At 39.8% G+C, this 23,024-nt stretch overlaps 2 protein-coding genes across 5 annotated transcripts in view; one reads left to right on the forward strand and one right to left on the reverse strand.

Annotated features, from left to right (window-relative positions):
• COL28A1 (collagen type XXVIII alpha 1 chain) overlaps nt 1-5,383 on the reverse strand; it is a 71,930-nt gene extending 66,547 nt beyond the window's left edge. The window contains exon 1 of the mRNA XM_021388204.1: nt 5,125-5,383. The gene's annotated coding sequence lies outside the window, so the exon portion shown is untranslated. The remainder of the gene's footprint in view (nt 1-5,124) is intronic.
• Nucleotides 6,839-21,216, forward strand: MIOS (meiosis regulator for oocyte development). 4 transcript variants are annotated; one of them, XM_021385955.1, is made up of 12 exons: nt 6,839-7,008; nt 7,990-9,356; nt 9,558-9,656; nt 10,600-10,857; nt 11,695-11,864; nt 14,318-14,383; nt 14,990-15,148; nt 15,902-16,054; nt 17,361-17,565; nt 18,626-18,755; nt 18,993-19,101; nt 20,179-21,216. In XM_021385955.1, the coding sequence occupies exons 2-11, from the start codon at nt 8,060-8,062 to the stop codon at nt 19,087-19,089; spliced, it is 2,634 nt and encodes an 877-aa protein (XP_021241630.1). In that variant the 5' UTR covers nt 6,839-7,008; nt 7,990-8,059; the 3' UTR covers nt 19,090-19,101; nt 20,179-21,216. The 4 variants fall into 4 exon arrangements, with proteins under 4 accessions (XP_021241630.1, XP_021241628.1, XP_021241627.1 ...); XM_021385953.1 differs by adding an exon at nt 7,296-7,380 and having other exon boundaries at nt 6,840-7,008; nt 18,993-21,216; XM_021385952.1 differs by having other exon boundaries at nt 6,840-7,008; nt 18,993-21,216.

Genomic DNA, 23,024 nt, shown 5'->3' on the forward strand with positions numbered 1-23,024 from the left:
TCTAATAAGCCAATGTCTTTCACTGCTAAGAGAAACTGATGACTACTTGCTTACAACATGCAACTCATTCCAGTCTTTAAAACCATTAATGAAGTTCCCTAACATTCTCTGTTCCTCAGGAAAAATAGGAATAGGGCTAGGGGGTTTCCTTTTCCTTCTGAGTGTGTATTTTAAACATTAATTTAACAGTAAGGTACAAGAAGTTGATATTGAGTGCTGTTTTTGTCTCCATTTTATTCTGTTGAAAATCACCCCCATTCCTAATAAAGAAAAAACAGTTTTGGGAAAGAAACCTAAAGACATCTATGCAGGAAATTTACTATGTAGGTCACTCTGAAATTAATGCCTCCTTTTTTATTTCCATGGAAACCACAACAAACAGCACAATAACACTATTTGATAGAGCAAATTCTCATCTACAAAGCACTATTTTTTAAACATAGTCACCACCAGTAGCTATGCATTTTTGCCAGTGTTGAACAAGAGCTCACATGCCGCACTCATAAAAATCTGCACCAGTGGCAGTGACCTACTGTCTCACAGCTGCTTTGACAGTGTCATTGCTAGGAAAATGTTGCCCACACAGTGCATCTTTCATTGGCCCAAACAGATGGAAGTCAGAAGATGCCAAATCCAAACTAAATGGTGGGTGTGGTAGGACAGCCCAGCCAAGACTGGCAATGTCTCCATAGTCTTCAAACTGGTATGGGGCCTGGCATTATTATGTTGCAGGAGAAAGGTTGTCTTCTTCTTCTCTGTCCTGACTCTAGAAGTTCAAGCCTTCAGCTTAGTCAGTGTCACAATGTAGTCGTCAGAGTTGATGGTTTGTCTGGGTTCCAGGAAATCCAGAAGGATAAGTCTCTACCACAAAAGATCACTTTACCTGCTGAGGCTTCATCTTGTACTTTTTCTTTGATGGGGAATTCACATGTCAGCACTCCAGGGACTGCAATTTTGACTCTGGCTCCTAATCATGACGCCACATTTTGTCACCAGTAATGATGTGATCCAGGAACCTGCCACCTTCAGTTTTACAGTGGTTCCATAGGTCCTGACAAACTTGCATATGGTGTGCTGTATGTTCCTGTGAAAGCATTCTTGGGACCCACCTAGTGCAAAATTTGCACAGATGAGCTGATAGAGATGCTCTTCATTTTGTCACGTGAGAGCTGTGCATGGCCATCTGGAATGCATTTCGTCTTCCACATCGCTACTGTCACAGCTGAAACATACAACCCACCACGTCACTGTATGAACATCCACTGTTTGGTCTCCATAAACATTAGGAGCTTTGGTTGGCTTGGGTTTGATTTTTTTCAGACTTCCAGGAGTTGAGTTTTCTTGCATATTTGGAGCTCTTTTTCCATAGGGCAGCATTTCAGCTAGAGCCATATTTGGTTTCTGAACTCGTAGGATCTCAGGGCATTAAAAATGAATCATGGCAAAAATCCACACGTGCCAGAAAATTTTCCATTTTTGAAGCAAACGACAGATCCCACAGAGGGCCTGTTCAGGAAGACACTTAAGAATATGCTTACTTTAAGCCTGTGCTTAAGTCTCCTTGGTCTAGATGAATCGGGCTTGATGATCTTTATGGGTCCCTTCCAACTCAGGATATTCTGTGATTCTATTCTATGATTCATATGCACTCCCATGTCAGATGCGATTTTGTCATAATGCCCCTCTGCTACCATCTGTCACATGGCAACAAAATGAAATGGGATATTAGTGGGAAGATTCAACCTCTACTGTCATACCACCAACCTCTGCCTCTGATGTCATGGGCCAACATAATAAAATAGGAGGCATGATTTCAGAGCAGCCTTTTTAAACTTTAAACAGGCTAATGAATGTACAGATCACAAGTTCCAAAATCCTTTGGGCATAACTTTCACACAAAACAGCTTTAATCTCTTTGAAAGTGTAGGCACTTTATCGCTAGTGTGCCACAGTAGCTCACTGTATCCACTGTAGCTAGTGACCTTTATGCCCACACTCCATCTCAGAACTCCATCACCAGGGTAGACAACCCTACCAGTTTGAAATAGGGTATAATAAGACCTTGGTCGATAATTTTTACATTATTGTTCATGATCTGTGAGAATGTGGATACTGTCTGATATTTGAGTTACTGCAACTCAAATGACAGAGAAGAAATAAAAAGGAACAGAGAGGTGACAAAGATGAGAGAGCTTCTGGATGAAAAGAGACAAGTAGGCTACAATTCTTTCACTTGGATAGCCACAACTGAATGTGAATATGATACAAATCTATAAAACCAAGAAAGAAGTTGATTACTGCGTAGTACAAGAATGTAATATGTCAAAAGACATTTTGGTTCTGCTTGATGGATGATATTAATCAAATTTGAATGCCCTAAATTTACATTTTTTTTCCTCAGTGTGTTCTTCACACAGTAAGAATGACAAGAGTCACCAGAATACATTGTAGATTTTTCTTCTGGTTAGGAAACACAGCTAACTGATGCAATTTGAAGTACATTCTTCAAACAGTTTTTATAAAACAGATTTCCTAATTCAGTGAGGTATCATAATTCAGTGACATTCTTATTCACACATTATGTAACGTATAGTCTTTAAAAATAAGACTGCAATATACCAAGCAAATGATCATTTAGTTGCTGAGTTAAATTAAATTAAATGTGTGTAAAATATGAAATAAAGAGATATTATTTATGCTGTCTAAATTCTGCCCTCTGGTGTATCTACATGATTTTGCATGGTGTGATAAGTCTGGGTGTCTTTAATCAGGACACAATTAGCAAGTAAGGCTACTGTATAACATAAGGGCCATATGTATAACATAACGTAAGCCTACTGTATAACAGTATAACATATATTCCCTTGTAATAGAAGGTGAAAGCTAAAGACTAAGATAGCAAAAGACAAAGATGTTAGGCTTCAGGAGACAGAATATTTCCTGGAATAACTGATTCCACTCCTTCATTCCTGTCTGATCCTCATGAACTAAATATTCACTTCAGATATTCTTTTACATACCCAGACAGGGAGCCTCAGAACATTATATACAGATATTTTGTGCCCTACAAAGTCAATGGCTGCTCAAAGTGGTCAATGAATGTATCAGCAAAGTAATACAACCTGCTGAAGTAAGTAGAGTTTGGGGTTTTCAGAGAATTCAAATGACAACCTAATTGTGACACTCTGGAATACATGTGAATTAACTGTTCTTCAAATTACTGCATTAAAGAAGCCTGTTCATTTGTGTTCTCTTTATACTGCTCCAATATCAACATTTGCAGTGACTCAATTTTCTACCACCTCTCCCTGCTCACATTCTCACTGCCACCAGGGAAAAGGCAATATGCGTCTTTACTAATTATGCCATAAGTCAGTAGTGTGCTTGCGCTATCCTGAGGTCTCAAGAAACAAGTCAGATATTTAAGCTGCTCATTCTTTTATACCTAAATAACTTCCTTTTAAAATCTAACTTGCTAGTGTGATTATAGCAAGTATTAACTAAACTGATTTCTTATATTTTACAGTGGAATAATGTTAAGAACATGCAAACTGTTCTCATCTTTGTTGTAAAGAGAAACTGTAGGTGATTACTGATAACAGATGGGAACAAGTCAGTTTGTCTGACTTCAACAGTACCAAAGGAAAGGGACCACTGAAAAATGAATAGACAGTGAAATAAGCACAAAAATATAGGCTGCCAATTTTGCCTTTGATATACTATATACTACTCTAACTGAATTAATCTTATTTTTTTCAATAAATTTTAGCCTGCTTTATTTATCAGAACCATTGCTGAGTTCCTAAAGATGACCATTATTACAGGAAAAGGTGCTGTATTTTCATGCAGACTGTGATTTCTACTTCCAAAAATGAAACTTGGCTTTTTTGAAAGTACAACTCAGTAGAAGTCAGCAGCTGGAATCATAATTGAGCTTGGAATGCCACCTTGTGCAAATATGAAAATCTATGAATCACATCATTTTTAGTTTCAAAATTTAGGAAATTGAATTTGATGCACTAGAAAATGAGAATTTTTATTAAAATCTTACTTTGTAAGATTCAGATAGAAACATACTGTAACCAGTTCCCTTAGGCTCATGACTTCCTGTGGTGGGGAGTCCTGGAGGACCATAAAGACCAGGAGAGCCTTGCTCTCCCTGAAGATACAAAAACAATTAAGAGAGTGCTATTGTGGGTGGTTTTTTGGGGGGTTAAAAGCATTATTTTAAAAAGAAATTTTCCACTCTTCATATTTTGGAGAGGTAAAGTATACTTTGAAAAGTACATGGCTTAAGGAGGAGAAAAAAACGTAAAATGAGGATGTACTGGCTCTAGTTTGTATGCAAATCTGCATGGCCAAACTGTAACCCTTGAATAATGTAATCCTGTCATAAACAACTAAGACTGGAATAGGGAAAGTGGCTTGGAAAGAGAGAAGTTAGAGAAACTAATTCTGATTCTGTTTCAGAGAAAGGAGACTTGTTGTTTACATATGAATTCAAGGTCTGACATACCCAGTCTTTGTCAGACCTGTGATTTGGCCAAAATACTGACGACTCAAGTATTGGTGTTTCAGATCACACTAATACACAATACCTGACCAGGGTTTTCCTATCCTTATCCCTTGTTTTAGGGTTGTTTTTCCAGTTTCTTATCATTCTACTCAGGGGATTACCTGTACGCAAAATCCTGGGGACCCTTTTCCCCTGTTCTTGGGAGTTCCTATTCCCCATTCCTCCAGAATGCTGCTGTGAACTTCCCTGCTCACAGGCTACCATACTCTGATTCTTGGATTTAGGGCCCAGTCCCTCTGGAGTACTTTACTCCAATTCTTGGATTAAATAGGGGTGTACCGCTGGCACTTCACCAAGTGCTCAGGGTACCATACACCAACAGCTCCCATCCAGAGACTCTTCCTTACATCGCTACCAGCCACTTCATCTGTCTCCAGCTGTGCTCTTCGCGGGACTATGGAACCACAGACTGGGACTCCACGCTCACTTCTCACTAAAACTGTGTCTCAGTCGCACACGCTCAAGAGTCTCACCTGACCCCCAAGGCAAAAATTAAGTTCTCTTACCTTAGTCTGCGCACAAAGTTACTAGGTCTATGTATCAATTACCTTTTTCAATCTTTCACAGAATCCGTCTCTTTAAACAGTCTCAGTCTCTAGTCAGCAATTCTGGGGGAGTATCCGGCTGCCCCCGACAGGACTGCTAAATTCAGCAGGGTGCACCTATCCTGTCCATGGAAGCCAGAGAGATCTGAAAGGCGACAGCTCCCAGATGAGCCCCTAAATTGTGAGAAATAACTCACGTGATTTTTTGGAGACCAGATCTCTTGGGAAAAAGTTTTAATTCACAATTACAACAGCAAGCAGCCTGCAAGCAGGAGCACACAACCCAAAATACATCACAGCCTTATATTTCCTAACAACCAATGCCAAGAATTCCTCCTGTTTCCTCATTGATTGAGTACTCCAGGTTCACAATCTATCCACACTTGCTATTGTATTTACAGCCTGATTACATCAACCTTTGATCTCCCTTTCGTTCTTACCTCATGATTTATTACCTCCTGTTTATCGTGTCTGTCCCATCCATTTCCCCAATCTTGACTGCTGAGCCTCTCGCTATCTGTTTATCTGTTTGGCCAAGCAAGGTTGGGAAAAAAAACACAATTTTAAGTCTCACAGCCCCAAGGGGACACTGCTGGTTCATGTTTGGCTGCCGTCCACCAGTAGCCCCAAATTATTTTTGGTAAGTCTCTGCTCTATCCTTACATCCCCCAGACTGTACTGATAGTGCAGGTTGCCACAACCCAGGTGTAAGACCTTGCACTGCGATTTGTTGAGCCTCATGAGGTTCACCTGGGCCCACTGCTCAGCTTATCTAGGTCTCTCTGGATGGCATCCCATTCCTCGGGTGTGTCAACTGCACCCCACAACTTGATGTTGAATAGGGAACAGTGAACAGCTTTTTCACATAACTTGAGTGGACATAAGCTGAAGGACAGAATACTTGTGTAAATGTAAGCTCAAGAACAAGAACGTGGAAGCTGCAGGAACTTGGTGTCAAGTAAAGATAAGAAAGCGGAACAGAAGCCTTGGTGCCAAGTAATGACAAAAAAGCAGACCAGAAGCCTTGCTGTTAAAGATAAGAAATCAGATGCCTCAGTTCAGCACAACACGGTTTGGGTTACCCCACCCTTGGAAGTTAGAAGTTCGCAGCAATGATGACTACTAGCCTTCATCCAACGACCACCAGATGGAGCCCAGAGACCCTCCCCACATTTTAGGATGTGCTCCGTGGGGTGGGGCAGTATGTTAATTTGTTCTCGGAAATTCAATGCATTTTCTTAGAATGTGATGAATATGTATGTCCTATGCCTACAAATATGTAGTTATTTCCCTCGGTGTGCACGTTTGGTGGAGCGATCCCCATCCACCCAGCGCTGTAATAAAGGAACACCTGCTGGACTCATAATAACTCATTATAACTCATTGATGTGTCATGTTATTTTGTCAGATTTCCTGGCTTCAGTGTCATCCACAAACTTGCTGAGGGTGCACTCGATCCCACCGTCAATGCCATCGATGAAGACATAAGTTTGAACACAATTACTTCATCAGTCACACTCTTTTCATGCTTACAGAGGTACAGGATTTACTGCACGTGTTGCTGTTAATGATACTCAGAAAACACCAGCTCGAAGAGCTCCCGCCTGCAGCACAGCTCTGCCCCACACCCAGCTCCCCAAGGGGCGGGGCGCTCGGGAGCCGCTGCGTGACGTCACCGCCCCATCACCCGAATATTTCCAACCCGGAAGTGAGAGCGCGGCGCCGACCACCGGAAGGAGCTCTGCGGAATGGTGCTCATCGCGCGCCGGAAGTTCCGCAGCTCTCTTTTCCCCACCGCCCCGCAGCCGGAAGTGGGGCGCAGCCGTCGCTTGTCCCCGCGGCCGGACAACCGACACCGCGGCCACGGCGGTGCTGCAGCGTCCGCGGGTGGGTGAGCAGCTGCCGCGCCCGGGGACGGGCGGGGTTTGGCTGCTGCTCTTGTTTCGGGCTGGCTCTGCTGCCGCGGTGTCTCTGCGGGCCTTGGCGGCCTCCTCGTTCCCGCAGAGCGGGGCAGTGGTGAGGCGGGCCGGGCTGCGGGCCGGGTAGGGGCTGGACTGAGGCGGGAGGAGGGGAGGGCTGGGAGCAGACAGCGGGCGTGGAGAGGAGGCCCGGAGGGAGCAACTGATGCTTCCTTCTGCCCTTTCCTAATCCAGTAAATCTTTTCTTTTTCGTAGTCATAAGAAAAGCTTGTAGGAATCGCAAGGTCGTTTCCTTTGCATGTAGGAGCGTCTAAGGATTCTGGCCATATGGCTGCTGCAGGTATCAGTGAAACTAACAGCAGTGTGAGTTTATGTGTGCTGCTAGGCCACATGCGAAGACATGGTGATATTGGGGCAGAAGGGGGAACTGAGAGCAGCAGAACGAGATGAGGCATGTAAAGCTTTACATTTATAGAAATCTTTAAGTAGGGTAAGCCTTTTTAGGTCATAGATCAGACAAGACAGACTCTAGTATCTGAGAATTAATGCATTTCAATTAGGCAGAGACATTTTCTACTGTGTGCTTTAGGGAGTGGCCCTTTCCTGGCAGCACACCCACACATAATGCTGCATTGCATTTTGGTTAATCCTCTCTTCCATAATAAAAAAAAAAGCGCTGTTGTAGAGGTTGTAAGCACACTGCGGTTGGTTTGTAGATGGCTGTGTTGTTTTCTGCCTCATGTGTCTTAGCAAAGACAGGGTGTGTCATGGGGAAAGTGGTGTAATATGAGAAATGCTGAAGGTTTGGGCCTGAAATGTCTGCACACAGTAAGCTGGGGCTAAAAGTAATTCAGAATGATATTCTTGTTTTTTTTTTTTAATGATGGTCTGAGATGATAAAGGAATTTGGCTTTTTTTATAACATTCCTACAAATCATTTTCTCAACAGTTTCCATGTGAATGGATATCACCAGAATCTTCCTACAAGAGTTTAAGTTGTTTGTGAATTCACCCTAAACATGAGTGGCTCCAAACCTGATATTCTTTGGGCCCCGCACCACGTTGACCGTTTTGTTGTGTGTGACTCAGAATTGAGCCTTTATCACATTGAATCTGCTGTAAGTTCAGAACTCAAGGCAGGGTCCTTGCGTTTGTCAGAAGAAACTACAGCCACGCTGCTGTCAATAAATTCAGATACACCGTATATGAAATGTGTGGCTTGGTACCCCAAGTATGATCCTGAATGTCTTCTTGCTGTTGGACAGGCCAATGGTCGAGTGGTGCTTACAAGCCTTGGTCAAGATCACAACTCAAAATCTAAAGATTTGATAGGGAAAGAGTTTGTTCCCAAGCATGCACGACAGTGCAACACCCTAGCATGGAACCCACTAGATAGTAATTGGCTTGCTGCTGGATTGGATAAACACCGGGCTGACTTTTCAGTATTGATCTGGGATATCAGTAGCAAATATGCTCCAGAGACTGCGGTTGCTACAGAGAAAGTGAGACTTTCAACCGGGGATCCAGAAGCAGGACTGGTGGTAACAAAGCCGCTTTATGAATTAGGGCAGAATGATGCTTGTCTCTCCCTTTGTTGGCTTCCACGGGATCAGAAGCTTCTTTTAGCTGGAATGCATCGCAATCTGGCTATCTTTGATCTGAGGAATACAAGCCAAAAAATATTTGTAAATACCAAGGCTGTCCAAGGAGTGACTGTTGATCCGTATTTCCATGATCGCGTAGCTTCCTTCTATGAAGGCCAAGTTGCCATATGGGATTTAAGAAAGTTTGAAAAGCCTGTTCTGACCTTGACAGAGCAGCCAAAACCTTTAACAAAAGTCGCGTGGTGTCCAACAAGAACTGGACTGCTAGCTACTTTAACAAGGGATAGTAATATCATCAGGCTGTATGACATGCAGCATACACCCACACCTATTGGAGATGAAACTGAGCCTACAATAATCGAAAGAAGTGTCCAACCGTGTGAAAACTACATAGCCTCATTTGCCTGGCATCCCACAAGTCAAAATCGAATGGTGGTTGTGACTCCCAATAGAACTATGTCTGACTTCACGGTTTTTGAGAGAATTTCTCTTGCATGGAGTCCAGTGACATCCTTAATGTGGGCTTGTGGACGACATTTATATGAGTGTACAGAAGAAGGAAAGGCCAATTCCCTGGAAAAGGATATAGCGACCAAAATGCGGCTCCGAGCTTTATCAAGATATGGTCTTGATACTGAACAAGTTTGGAGAAATCACCTCCTAGCTGGAAATGAAGATCCTCAGCTGAAATCACTTTGGTACACTCTGCACTATATCCTTTATTTTACCGTGGTTTATATTTTAAAGATGTAATATACCCTTTACGTGTAAACGAGTTATATGAAATGCATGAAAGTCTAAACACAATGCAATGTCCTGTAAAAGGCCTGCATTAATAGAATATGAGTTTTAACTTTTTAAAGTGTTTTTCAAATTCTTCAGAAAAAATTAAGCTTCCTATACATGTAAATACTTATGAAGCAGTATACTGAAGATATGGATCAAAAACTTACAGGAAACAAAGGTCCCTTAGTTTATGCTGGCATTAAGTCAATTGTGAAGTCATCTTTGGGTAAGGAAGTTCCAACTTTGATAAGTTATATTACAGTATATTTACAAAATGAAGCACTCATGTATTTGTCTTTATAGACTCTTTCAATAATTTTTAGAAATACATAAAGTATATCAGTCTGTGTTTTAATATATATTGTAAGTATAGAAATGTAAGTGAACAGTTTATATTGCAGTAATTTCCTGAATTTTTTCTTTTCTTGGAAGATCATCAGAAGAACAAAATAACCTCAGAGGCAGAACTTCAACAGAACTATTTCAAACATTTAGTCGTTACTCCCTGCGTAACTATTTGTTGTATTCTTCGAACTTCTGCATGGGAGTATAGTTCTAGAAAGCTGACTTTACTGTGGTCAAAGTACATTTGTATGTTTAAAGAAGCTGCCTTGTTCTGAAGCGGCAGTCATTCCTTGAGTATCACATTATGCCACTTATGCTCACTGAAGTGTTTTTTAGGGGATTCTTATTTGAATCTTTTCCTCTCTATTAATTGTGTCTTATTAAAATTCAAGTTGGTCAGAGCAAAAAAAAAAAAAAAAAAACCAAAGCAGAAAACCAGCTCTTGGGTGGTGGGAAAGTTTCTAGCACACTGATGCTTGCTGAGAAGAGGAGAACTGGTAGAGCAGGTGCTTGACTGCCTTTTCAAGTTGAACACACTGATCAGTCCTGTCTTAGTGACAGGAACCTCCGAAATCTTAGGATAAAGAGGAAAGAAAGACAGACTTAGGGAGTAAGTGTCAAGTTTAGATGCGTGACTTTTAGGAGATCAGAATAAAATCATTTTGTGTCTGCTGCTCCTTACCATGTAGTTGTTAGTGACGTTAATTTAGTAGTAAAGTAAGATACTTGGCTTTTATGTTCTGTTTTATGATTGAAATCAAAGCATCACGGTTGCAATTTAAATTGTGATTTAAGCATAATTTAACATATTGTTTCCATTTTAGGAACAACAGAGAACCTCAGGCACAGCAGGAGTGGATCTGATAGACAGGCAGATATTATTCAGTATCTGAGTGAGGAGAGGTCCTTGGCTTTGCAGCTCTGTGGGTGGATAAAGAAGGGAACAGACTTAGATGTGGAACCTTTTTTAAATTCATTGGAACAGGAAGGAGACTGGGAGCGAGCTGCTGCTGTAGCACTATTCAATTTGGACATACGGCGGGCAATACAAATTCTAAATAAAGGTGCTTCCTCGGGAAAAGGTTTGTATTGTGTTTCATGTCTTTTCTTTTGGAGTTATATCACCTGAGTAGATGTTTATGTAAACGGGATTTTGGAAGGTGGTATGGAAAATATGCCTGCTGTCTTTTACAGTATTTACTTGAATTGGCTGTATTGGAGCCTCAGAATCTGACAAATGCTGATCTTTTCACTCCTCAGACTATTGTATGCCTTACTTTCTAATTAAAACATGTTGCGTATATTGATACATACCACAAAAAGTGTTACACTCACAAGTAGCGGGTTTTTTTTTCTTTTAATGGAATTGCAGGTGGGTCAGATGTTAAGTAGGTATGCTTCAGTTGGGCTGTATGCAGCTTTCTGCCAGTGCAGTGGCTGGAATAACTGAAATAAAATATTCAGAGTTTACAGAAGACGTTAGTTCTGAAATATAGTTTGGAGAAGTTGCAATGTATGAAGGTAAACTTCATGATTGTAGAGCTAGGAAGTGGTGGTATTTCCTAGCTAGTATTCCTCCTGGGACTCTGATTTGCAACTGTATTCTCTTATTAAATATAAAATAGTGACTTGGGACTAAAGTGTATTGGTATGACACGAAAAGAATTGTTAAGGTTCTTTTGTTTTTAATATTGCTCTTTTGAGGATTGGAGGAGGTGTTCACATTTTTTGGGTGGGGGGGAAGGTTCAGAACAAGGACTGGCCGTTTGAATTAAAAAAACCTGATTTTTCTGACAGAACACTATTTAGATGAAATAAATTTAATGATGTTAGGAAATGTATTAACTTCAAACTGTTGTATGTCTTTTTTTAAAAAAATTCTGAACTGAAGTATTTTTTCATTTTTTTCAATAAACCAGGTGATCTGAACCTTAATGTAGTAGCAATGGCTCTATCAGGCTACACAGATGAGAAGAACTCACTTTGGAGAGAAATGTGCAGTACTCTAAGACTGCAGTTAAACAATCCTTACCTGTGTGCTATGTTTGCTTTTCTGACAAGTGAGTCTGGTTCATATGATGGTGTTTTGGTGAGTAAATTTATGTTAAATTTCTTTAAATAACAAGTGTGCATATATAAACACAGATGTTGGGGAAGTGTTGTAAACTCCATGAATTAATCAGGTTAGAATGTCTAATTTTCTCCTGATGCTTGCACATAACATCTTTATCTTCTAAACAGAGTTCACGCATCAGTAAACATTATGTCAATGTGAAAATTGTATAAAAATATGCAGAGGCAGTCAAAACATCCAACATAATTCACACAGTTCTTAGGGGATTTTATTTACCTTTTTTTAGCATGGAATTCTTAAGCCATTAGAAATATGTTATCAAAATAATATAAGCAGGGAGAAAAGCTCCCTGCAGAAAAAGCAGGAGAGAAGTTAATGAACTGGGTGCAGAGGTGGAGTACGTTCTCAGCAGGTTTGCTGATGATACCAAACTGGGAGGTGCTGCTGACTATCCGGAGGGACAAGAGACCTTGCGAAGGGATCCAAATAGATGGGAGCACTGGGCCATCAGGAATGGCAAGGAGCTTAAGAAAGGAAAATGCCAGGTCTGCACCTGGGATGGAGCAATGCTGGAAAAGACAGAAACTGGGGGATGAGTGGCTGGAGAGGAGCTCTGCAGGAAAGGACTTGGGTATTACTGTATTGGTGACAGCAATTCAGCACGAGCCAGCAGTGTGCCCTGGCAGCCAAGGGGCAAACTGCATTTTGAGTGGCATCAAGCACAGCCAATTGATCAAAAGAGGTGATTATCCCACTGTATTTAGCATTGGTACAGCTTCACCTTGAATATTGTGTGCGTTTCTGGGCTCCACAATATGACAGTGATGTTAAGGTCCCTGAAAGCATACAGAGAAAGCACCAGCACTGGGAACAGAGCTGTAAGGCGTGTCCTGTGTGGAGAGGCTGAGGGCACCTGGGTTGTCCAGGCTGGAGAAGAGGAGGCCAGGAGGTGTCCGAGAGCTCTCTGCAGCTCCCTGAGGAGTGGAAGGTGTGGGACTGTGCTCCTGGGAACTGATGACAGAAAGCTCAGGAATGGCACAGAGCTGTGCCATGGGAGGTTCAGACTGTATGCAAGGAAAAACTTCTTCCCTGTGAGGGTGGTCAAACACTGGAGCAGGCTTCCTAGTGAGGTGGTTGGTGCTGCACATCTGTTGGTGCCTATAAGGCATTTGGACAGTGCCCTCAATAACATGCTTTATGGTGATGCACTGGAACAGGTTGCCCAGAGAGGTTGTGGATGCCCCATCCCTGGAGGCATTCAAGGTAAGGCTGGGTGTGGCTCTGGGCAGCCTGATCTAGTGGATGATGACTCTGCCCATGGCAGGGGAGTTGAAACTAGATGATCTTTAAGGTCCTTATCAACCCAGGCCATTCTGTGAACTATTCTATTCTAATAACAGAAATGCAGGAAACAGAGTAAGTGCAGGGGAGTTCGCAGAAGTTTTGTCAAGCTTTCTTTGCGTTGAATTGTATTTTATTTTTTCTTGTTTAATTGTTAAAATAATTTTGGTGTGATGACAATAAACAACAATCTTGCATCTTCTGGAATTGATATAAACAGTGTGATAGATCTTTATTTTAATCATGAGATACTTTGAGGCTTTGGAGGAGTAACATACTTCATCCTTAGTTAGAGAACAACAAATATGCCTGATTCAGCCATACTTGATTTAGCCCACATGCAGAAGAGTAATTGGTCTATGCCTGTTGAAGTCGAAGTTGACAAAATATGATATTTTTAGGCTATTAAATAAGAATAATGTAAGAATCCCAGAGGAGAGAACGTTTTCTCCAAGCAAGAGAGAATGTTCTTGTTCTCTGGGTGTTAGGTAATAATTTTATATGGGCACAGCTATGTACCAGGGTGAATGTGATCAAGGGTTTTTTTTTTCCTTCAGTGCCATATATAGCAAAAGGATTGAAAAGTAGAAAGTCAATTTTGTTGCATGTTGTTGGGTGCCAATATACTTTTGAGAAATTGATGTCTTGGGTATTATCACTTTATTATTACTATTTTTTTTTTCAGTTGTGATTTTAGGAAAAAAATGAATAGTTGGGCTAGGCTTTTTCTAAATGTGATAGAAGAAGGGTTGTTTGTTCTGCCTTTTGTGACTTAATGAGACTCTTGGCTATACATGCTAGAAACACTATAGCCTAGCCTTACATGATTTCTAAAACTAGTGTTTACTGTACAGTTTCAAAAACCACGTCCGATATGTTGTGTCAGGCTTTTCTGCCACAGGAGCAGGTTGTTCTGGGTAGTTGCAGTCTCAGTCTGATGCTTATATCTGAGTATAAACAGATCAGCTGATATTTGGTGTTAGCTTTCTTCTGATGCTTTTTTTCTATGTAATCAAATTCATAATATTAGCTATACAATAAAGTCAATGATCTGACTTCTAGAAGCAGTGTATTGAAAAATTGGAAGTTGGCATGTGATGGTGATATTCCCATTTTTCTCTCCAAAGTATGAAAATAATGTGGCAGTACGAGACAGAGTGGCATTTGCTTGCAAGTTCCTCAATGATGCTCAGGTAAGTCTATGGTTACACGTTCAAGCAAACTGTTAAGCTGGGGTTTATTTAGTGGGAAGAAAGTTTGGGGTGGGAGGATGAAGCAATGAATCTTAAGGGGTTTGTTTTTTCTTCACAGTAGGATATAAGCTGTGGTATAGTTTCTCTCTCTTTTTTTTAAGTAAATAATGTTCTAGACTTGCTAGTTTTAAAAATTATATTGTATTAGCTAAATGTCTTACTGGAGAGTATTTGTATTTGGTACTTATTTCCAGATGTTCACCTTCTCTTGAAAAAAGGCTTTATTTTACAGTGGGAATGTTTTCTTTTAAAATCACTGAAGCATGTATGGAAAAAAAAAAAAAAACAACAACAAAACTGATGACCTCCTTTTTTGCTTTGTATCAGGAGGTTCAAAGTATATTAATGTTTAAATTCTTGGTACATAGTGGATATAGCCATAGATGTTTTCCTGTGTAACATGCAGCAAGCAGGGTATACTATTAGCAAAAGACACTCTTAAGGAAACCTTAAGAAAGTTTTGCTGTATGCCTTAAATCAACTACATAGGGATGTGATTAATTTACAAAACAGCAAAAGTTAAGTGATTTCTTTTTATTTTTATAGCTGAACAGATTTATTGAAAAGCTGACGAATGAAATGAAAGATGCTGGGAATTTGGAAGGAATACTGTTGACAGGACTGACAAAAGATGGTGTGGACTTGATGGAAAGTTATGTTGACAGAACTGGCGATGTCCAGACAGCAAGCTATTGCATGTTACAGGTTAGCTTCTCGCTCAAAAATGAATCTTTATGTAAGGGAACTAAACATAGTTTCTTTAGCAGTATAGTACTGATTCTTCTGAACTAAGAAGTATATTCCATAGTAAATTTTGACAATATATAGCCTGCCTGTTTTGTGCAATCATCTGAAACACTTGATGTTAACTACAAACTTACATATTCAAGCTATCTCAGTCAGAGAAAGTGAGGACATAGCAAGGGGAAGACAGAAAAAGCAAAAACAATTGAACAGAGAATACCCGTTTCTCTGCTTATTACTGCCATGTTTTCTGATAGGTTCAAAACAGGCTTTTTGGCTTCCAGGATTTTGATAGAGAACTGCTGCAAGGTGGAGTTATTTTTTGTCTTTGGGTGGATATTGGTTTTGTTTTTCAGTTTGAGCTTATCTTGGTCCTTACTGGCACAGCTGGAGTTACAACCAGCGCTGTGTTTAACTACGTATGTAACCATAATAATGGTATGAACTCCGATGTGTGACAGAAATGTATAATCCCTCATCTGACAGATGCAAGTTTTTTGGAGAGCAGCAGCACAAGTATTCTCAACCTGAGAGGCGGACCGAAGAAAACTTTTATCAAACTTCAGTTAAATATTTCCAAATATCATCTTTACGCAAATTACACTAGTATTTCTCATATTTTGCAGTATGTAGTAGTAAAGCCTTCTGAAAAAGTGAATAACTTGCATTGTGTGTGTTCAGCATATGTCTGGCATTTTTTTCCTATCTCTTTAGGGTTCTCCGTCAGAAGTACTTAAGGATGAGAGGGTTCAGTACTGGATTGAGAACTACAGGAATCTTTTAGATGCTTGGAGGTTTTGGCATAAACGTGCAGAATTTGATATCCACAGAAGTAAGCTGGATCCCAGTTCAAAACCTTTAGCTCAGGTAAATATGATTCTTATATGAAGTATGACCAATTCAGAAAGGAAGGCATTGTGGTAATTAAATAGAGGGGAAAAAAAAAATTGCTGGCTGCATCATGGCTTTCGTGAGGAAAAGAAAGGAAAAGAAAGATTTCAATTAAGGATGCCCTAAGTCAATGTTCTGTGATTTTATTTGTTGTTTTTTTTGTTGTTGTTAATATTTCTTAAAAGATTATTCAGGAGGACTTAGATGTTTTGGTAGGGGGTACGTAAGTAAACAAATTTACATAAATTCTAATCTAGGAAGTGCCACTTCATTCAATCATTATTTCGTGCTTTTTTTTCCTAAGCCTTTCTTTCTAATAAAAATTCATCTTTCAGGGTCTATAATGTTTCCACACTTTTTCTGGGGAAACTGTGGGTTTTCTTCTTCCAATGTTGAAAAACAAAATCAGAGACTTACCCTAGTGAGTTCTATATCGTGATGTGGATGGTGCTGAAACTAGGGAATGGAACCAGTTCAAATTGGCTTTTAGTTGAACTGCGCCTGGAAGCTGTTTTGAAGCCTTTGAGTCTGAAGTGAACAGCGGTTTTCCTTATCAGTTCAGAGCATAAGCTAAACTGAGAACTGACACCCTATCCAAATATTATCTGGTACTGTTTTTACTCAAAATGTTCTGCCCACAGCAACTCCTACTTGCTCATGCCTGCTAATATGTGCATTACAAGCCTTGAGGATGCAAGAATTTCTAAGGAAGGCTGTTATTTAATTTACATGTTCTTCTCAGCTTTTTAAAGAGAACGCCATCTATACTGGTCCAAGTGAGGAGTTAAATTTACTGCTCCTGCCTTAAATGAACAACAGAAATAGATCCTAAAGAGTTGAAAATATTGCTTTTCTCTATATTGTGCCTCAACTTGTGGCATAAGATATGCAGGTGAAGATTATTAGGCAGATCCTCCTGTTGGGGACTCTAGAGTGGGTGACTTGAGTAGAAAGAGGGAGAGGCCTGTAAACTGAGTAAACTTAATTACTTTAATTACCTGACATATAACTTTTTATATTCTTAAATAATATCTCTCGAAGCAGTAACAGTTCTATATGGTTTTATGTGCTGTTGAAGTACATGGGCATCATTGAGGCCTGTTTCTCAGAACTGCATGTCAAGTCTATAAGCCAAGGTGTTAGAAACACCTTCACAAGACTTTGCAGCGCAGTCTTTAGAATATCTGGTAAATTAAATCTTTCCTTGCTTGAACAAATTCACTTAGAATTGTAGCAGAAATAGAAACAAACTGAAAAATTAATGGGCTTTTGTTCTTTCTAGGTGTTTGTGAGTTGCAATTTCTGTGGAAAATCAATTTCTTACAGCTGTTCAGCCATTCCTCATCAGGGGCGAGGTTTCAGCCAGTACGGAGTTAGCGGTTCACCAACTAAGTCAAAAGTTACGAGCTGCCCTGGTTGTCGTAAGCCACTTCCTCGCTGTGCACTTTGCTTGATAAATATGGGAACTCCAGTTTCCAGTTGTCCAGGTATGACATACTGGTTTTTAGTTATTCAGCTGTGGTCCTCCTTAGAGGCCTAATTAGCAGTTCCTGCACGGAGATCTTCTGTTGCACCTTTTCCTCCTGTTTGTAGTCACACTGTAAATATTAATACTTTAATTAAAAGAGAGAGAGACTGTAGTAGAGAACGTGTTTCCGTCCCATCCAATATTTTGATTAAACCTAAATCTTTTTTTTTGTGTAACTGTATGCACGGTTACCTCATGTAGGCCATTTTTTCCAGCGAGATTGTTAGTAGAATTCCATAGCTTAGACAGAAAAAAGATTTGGATATTGAAGTGTTTGGTAGGTATTATGAGCTTTAAAATTGTAAGAACTGGGAGATGTGTCTTCTTGGGATGATCTGTTGGGAGGCTGCAGGAATCTTGGAATGTAAATGGATTGCTTCTTAACTGGAAGAGGAAATAAATATAACGTAGTATACTCTGTAATTAAACATGAAAGAATGCATGGGTCCTGCTGACACAGCTAAGAGACACTATCCCTAGAATCTCTTTGTTCTAAATGTTTTGGACTCGGGTCTAATTAAAATTTTTTCCATATTTTTAGGTCAGTTTTGTTAAAGAGCTATGAGCAGCTGTACAGTTGTCATCTGTTTATGTATCTCATTCTTTCACTGGTCAGTGTTATGACTTGTTAATGAATTATTCCAATTCATGACCGAGATTTTGCTAATTTTACGTATTTTAAAGCAGAACATTCCATGTACAATAGAACAGGTGCGTAATTCACTGGAACATAAATCAATCACTGGAACATAAATCCCTACTGAAAGAGATTCTGTCTGTAAAATTTAATAGGCAAGATTAGCATGTCCATAAGGTGTGAAACGTTAGCCATGCAATGCAATTCTTGATTCTCCACTAGTTCTTCTATCTCCAATAATTGTATTGACATCTCTTTTAAAATCAGGCTACTTCTTCACCTGAAGTTCCTAATTCCAAATTCATTCTAATAGTGTTACTGTGACTGAAATATAGATGAAACATAATGGCTTATCTGTTGTGATGGGTTTGCTTCTGCACAGGAGGGTCCAAGTCAGATGAAAAAGTGGATCTTAGCAAAGACAAGAAGTTAGCCCAGTTCAACAACTGGTTTACTTGGTGTCACAACTGTAGGCATGGTGGACATGCTGGGCATATGCTCAGTTGGTTCCGGTAAGTTGATGTTAAAATCTTCTGCATTTCACTTGTGTATGTTACACAAAGTAGGATATGTTTCCTTTGTTGTATCTCCAATTAAAGTCGTTTTTTTTAACGTAGGCAAAGCTTACTATGCTGCAAAGTTTTCAGTGAGATGCTGAGTTCCTGCACATACTTAAATTTATAGATTGCAAAATTCTTGTTAGCTTTTTCTTATCTGTTTTTTTTCCTTTTTTTGCTATTGCTATCTAGGGACCATACCGAGTGTCCTGTGTCTGCCTGTTCGTGTAAGTGTATGCAGCTGGATACAACAGGGAATCTCATTCCAGCAGAGACTGTTCAGGCGTAAATATTTGAAAATGTGAGGATCTCTAATGGATGTCCATTATAGTCTAAGCATATATTGTAGACAGAGGTCATCTGTGACTTACTGACTGTGAAAAAATAAATTGCTATCAGATTAGTAAAATGACATGTGTATGACTGTGCGTGGCAGAAAGTGATAATCTGGAAATAAGCCTCTGGATATATCATGTGAGCCTTGTTCAGTGGATTTAAGCAGTTCAGAGGCCTAGAGGCTTTGTTGAAATTCAAAGAATTTTAACAAATTGTTCAGGGTAACGCTTATGGGCCCTTTTATCAGTTTTCCAAATAAAGCAGTGTTTATCTGTTGTGCTTAGCGAATGTAAGCCTTCAAAGTAAACAGCTAAAAAGTGCTCTTCGGAGGATGGCAGAATGAGCTGTGGCATCCTTCCACTGATTGATCACGCTTCTTTGAATGCAATCACTTCCTTGTAAGTTAATGAAGAGTGTCACTGTTAATTGTATTCTAAATAATTTTATTTTGCAGGGAAATCTATTTCTTTCTTTTCTCAACTTTTGTTAACAGTAAAGCAATACCTTTGCAATTTGAGACCTTATTTAACGTACCTACACAACCTAGCTGATGTGAACTTCAATGCTAAAGAGTCTGGGGAGTGCATCCTAGACAAAAGTTCCCTGAAAAGTCACGTATCAGTTTCATTGCAGAGTGCAGACAAACTAGAAGAAGTTTGATATGACTGTTTTATTTTTAACATAATACTGTGAAGATCTGAAATCTCAAGGACTGGAGACTTGTAAATATTTCAGGTTTAAACTACATACTGAGTTTTGACTAGAAGCATATTTGAATATTTAGGACTTTTGGATAATCAGGATTGTCCGGCATTTCTGAAATACACTGGGAAGTGTGAAGTGAACCTATTTAAACCCTGCTTCAGGTCACTGCTGGACACCAGTCTGCTCCTAAAGACTGCACAAATTTATGTCATTGACTAAAAGTGGTAAATTATGTGTTACCAGCTGGAATTAAGTATATTTATTAGCTTGAGAGTCAATGATATTTTGCTAATACTGTGCTAGGAGCTAATCAGTATTGTTGTCCTTGATTTTGTAGGCAACAAAATTCATACGTATTAGGGGAAAAAAACACCTGTTTTAAGGTATGTGAAAATAACATCAGTTTACTTGGTGTGTGTTTATTTACTATTAGAACCAGTATATGAGTTACTTAACACTTGCGTGCTATGAAATACTAAATGGAATGCTAGCAATAAACTGGTACCCTATTGCCAGGACTGTGAAATTTGTTGTTTTAAAAAAGAATATATTGTAACATACCACAGGTTTTAAGTGCTCTAGTGTAGTTGCAACAGGATAGAAAGTAGAAACATTGTCTGTGGGTGTACATGACTGCTTTTGGGACTTCTGATCCTGTTTTCTGATTAATGCTGTAATACATCTGCTACGTTTATTCTGATCTAAAATTTTTGCCTAATTGACAAAGATATAAAGTTAAAATGGAAGAGGTACTTAATATTTGTAGTCTGACTATCATGGGGGAGCAGTTAATGTTTTTTTTCTTGTTGAAATATTTATTTCTCTTTCTAGTACTTTTGCACACTTTATGTTGCTGTTGAAGTGCTCTTTAAAATGTTCTCCATTAATAAATGTAAACTGGGGGTTTGATGTATTATACCCTATTTATATAAACACGGGCAATAAAACTTGCTTTATGGAAGTTAGGATTTGTAAGTGTAAAGGATATATTTTTATTCCTCTGTAGTACCATTGATCAGTAAACTTGCATGGTAAATTCCATCTCCAGGAATTCAACTGCTTAAATACGTCTCATTTTCTTATGTAAAAGAAAGTCTCAACTTTTTTTGACTTAACTGTACCTGTTTGTTTCAATTTCTAGCATTTCATTAAATTAGTTGCCTACTTTGATGTTCAGCATGTCTTCGAAATGTTTTAGGTTATGAATATGTACATATTCTGGTCCAGTGTAAGTACCAATTTCTGTTGTTGTAATTGGTATTCAAGCTTTCAGACCAATAATTACACTATTTGTAAAAACTTAAGAAGTGTACTTAATCATCCTTTTTTTCCTTGTTTTGCTTCTTAATTAGTAAAGCTGTGACTTCTAACAAAACGTATAGCTGCAGACATTTCATTATCTGCAGATGCCATTTGCATTTACTATTTTCTGCTGTCTTCTTGACTCTGATATTTAAATAGTTGAAGGTGGCTTTGCATGCCAAAACTCCTTTTTGAACTTATGGTTCATGCTGACTACATTTCATTATTTTCATTTCATAGTATGTCCTTGCCTCTCATACCTGATTAAGCACGAGCACGTTCTCATCTTACGCACTGGAGGCTTGTAAATGAGCACAAACTGACTTGAGTATTTTATGATTTGCATCACCTACAAGGGTCACAGTCCCATGCTGCCTGAGCAAGGAGAGCGGAGCAGGCCTGGTGACAGAGATCAGCATCAACCAAGTGTCCAGCGCTCCCCAGACAAGTCACAGTGACAATGCAGGTCTGAGGTCAGGCTGGGAGTCACAGGAGCAGGTTGGGGGTCACTGAGAGGCACAGGCTGGCACAGGCATCCAGCTGGTGTAGCTCAGGCTAGGACCATGGGCTAAGGACCATGAAGCAAAGAGGGAGATGCCTCTGACAAGGCTTGGATATAAAGAAAAACAACTATGATAAGGGTGGTGAGGCACTGGCACAGGTTGCCCAGAGAGGTGGTGGATGCTCTGTCCCTGGAGACATTCAAGGTCAGGCTGGATGGGACTCTGAGCAACCAGATCTAGCTGTGTGTGTCCCTGTTCATTGCAGGGGGGTTGGACTAGATGATCTTTAAGGGCCCTTCCAACTCAAATAATTCCATGATTCTTTCCTTTGCAGTTGACTGGACAGCTAGAGCAGAGCGATGGTTTCAGAATTATTTCTCACAACACAGCTCTCTTACTCCAACACAGTATTACATGCAGATTACACCACCTAGGAGCCCTTGCAATAAGGCAAGCTCTTATTTTTTAAATGGTTACTAACTTTTGCTAACACCTCACTTGTCCACTGTACCCAAAGGGAACCCAGCGTGGGAGCTGTTCAGTGCCCCCCTCTGCATTTCCATCACCTCTCTTGTTCAATTTGTGTTTCCCAGTGCACTCAACATCCATCCCTTCTATACTCAAATCCATTTTTTCCAATTATGCTTACTCAGACCAGGATCCTATCAACTTCACTAGATGTTTCAGGAAGAAAAGGCAGGGGAATAGTGTACCCGTTGGCTGAAGTTAGGAAGAATACTTCAAATGCCCCTTAGCAGGGAAAAACATGTCCCAGTTTTGCTGACCTTATGTTCTCCCTTGGTGGTTATGGTTTGGTTGCCCTTGTGATTCCCCTTTCGTAAGTTACCCACTAAGCCAATGTTTCACTTTATTGAAACTGGCCGTTTCTCACGTATTTACTGAGTTAGTGAAGTACTAAATGCAGGGAGGGGGAGGAAGCAAAGCAGTCCCCATGGTTATTTCTTTGATATGTGAAATATCTTGCACTTTCCCTAGTTGCTACCCTCCTAAGTACATATATAACCTGAGCATTACATTTCTTTTCATAGCAAGAATATGTTACAGTTCCTTATTAGTAAAAGCCACACAGTCAGTTGGATACTGCTTGTCTGTGTACCGTTCCTCTGGGATAGAAGTCTTGACTGACAAAGGAAAACTGTAGCATTTACCACTTAAATGTGATCAAATATTTACACACGAGATCCCATATCCAAGGATGGTCTCTGTGTCAGGGTAAAGTGCTACAGCCATCTAGTGGTGGAATCCATTTTATTGGGCTTAGATAACCTCGATAAGAACTACTTGCACGTAACATTTTACAGAATATATATACATGAACAAAATAGAATTTTTCTAAGGTAGAATAATTCTGTAGAGT

Source organism: Numida meleagris, chromosome 2 (genome assembly GCF_002078875.1).
Source record: "Numida meleagris isolate 19003 breed g44 Domestic line chromosome 2, NumMel1.0, whole genome shotgun sequence".
NCBI classification, from domain to species: Eukaryota; Metazoa; Chordata; class Aves; order Galliformes; family Numididae; genus Numida; species Numida meleagris.

Excerpts from the sequence above, each read along its gene's own strand:
- MIOS (XM_021385955.1), top strand. The coding sequence starts at position 8,060 with ATGAGTGGCTCCAAACCTGATATTCTTTGGGCCCCGCACCACGTTGAC. Across the intron at positions 9,357-9,557 it reads ACTTTGGTACACTCTGCACT|TTATGAAGCAGTATACTGAA; the intron begins ATATCCTTTATT and ends ACATGTAAATAC. Across the intron at positions 18,756-18,992 it reads CATATGCTCAGTTGGTTCCG|GGACCATACCGAGTGTCCTG; the intron begins GTAAGTTGATGT and ends ATTGCTATCTAG.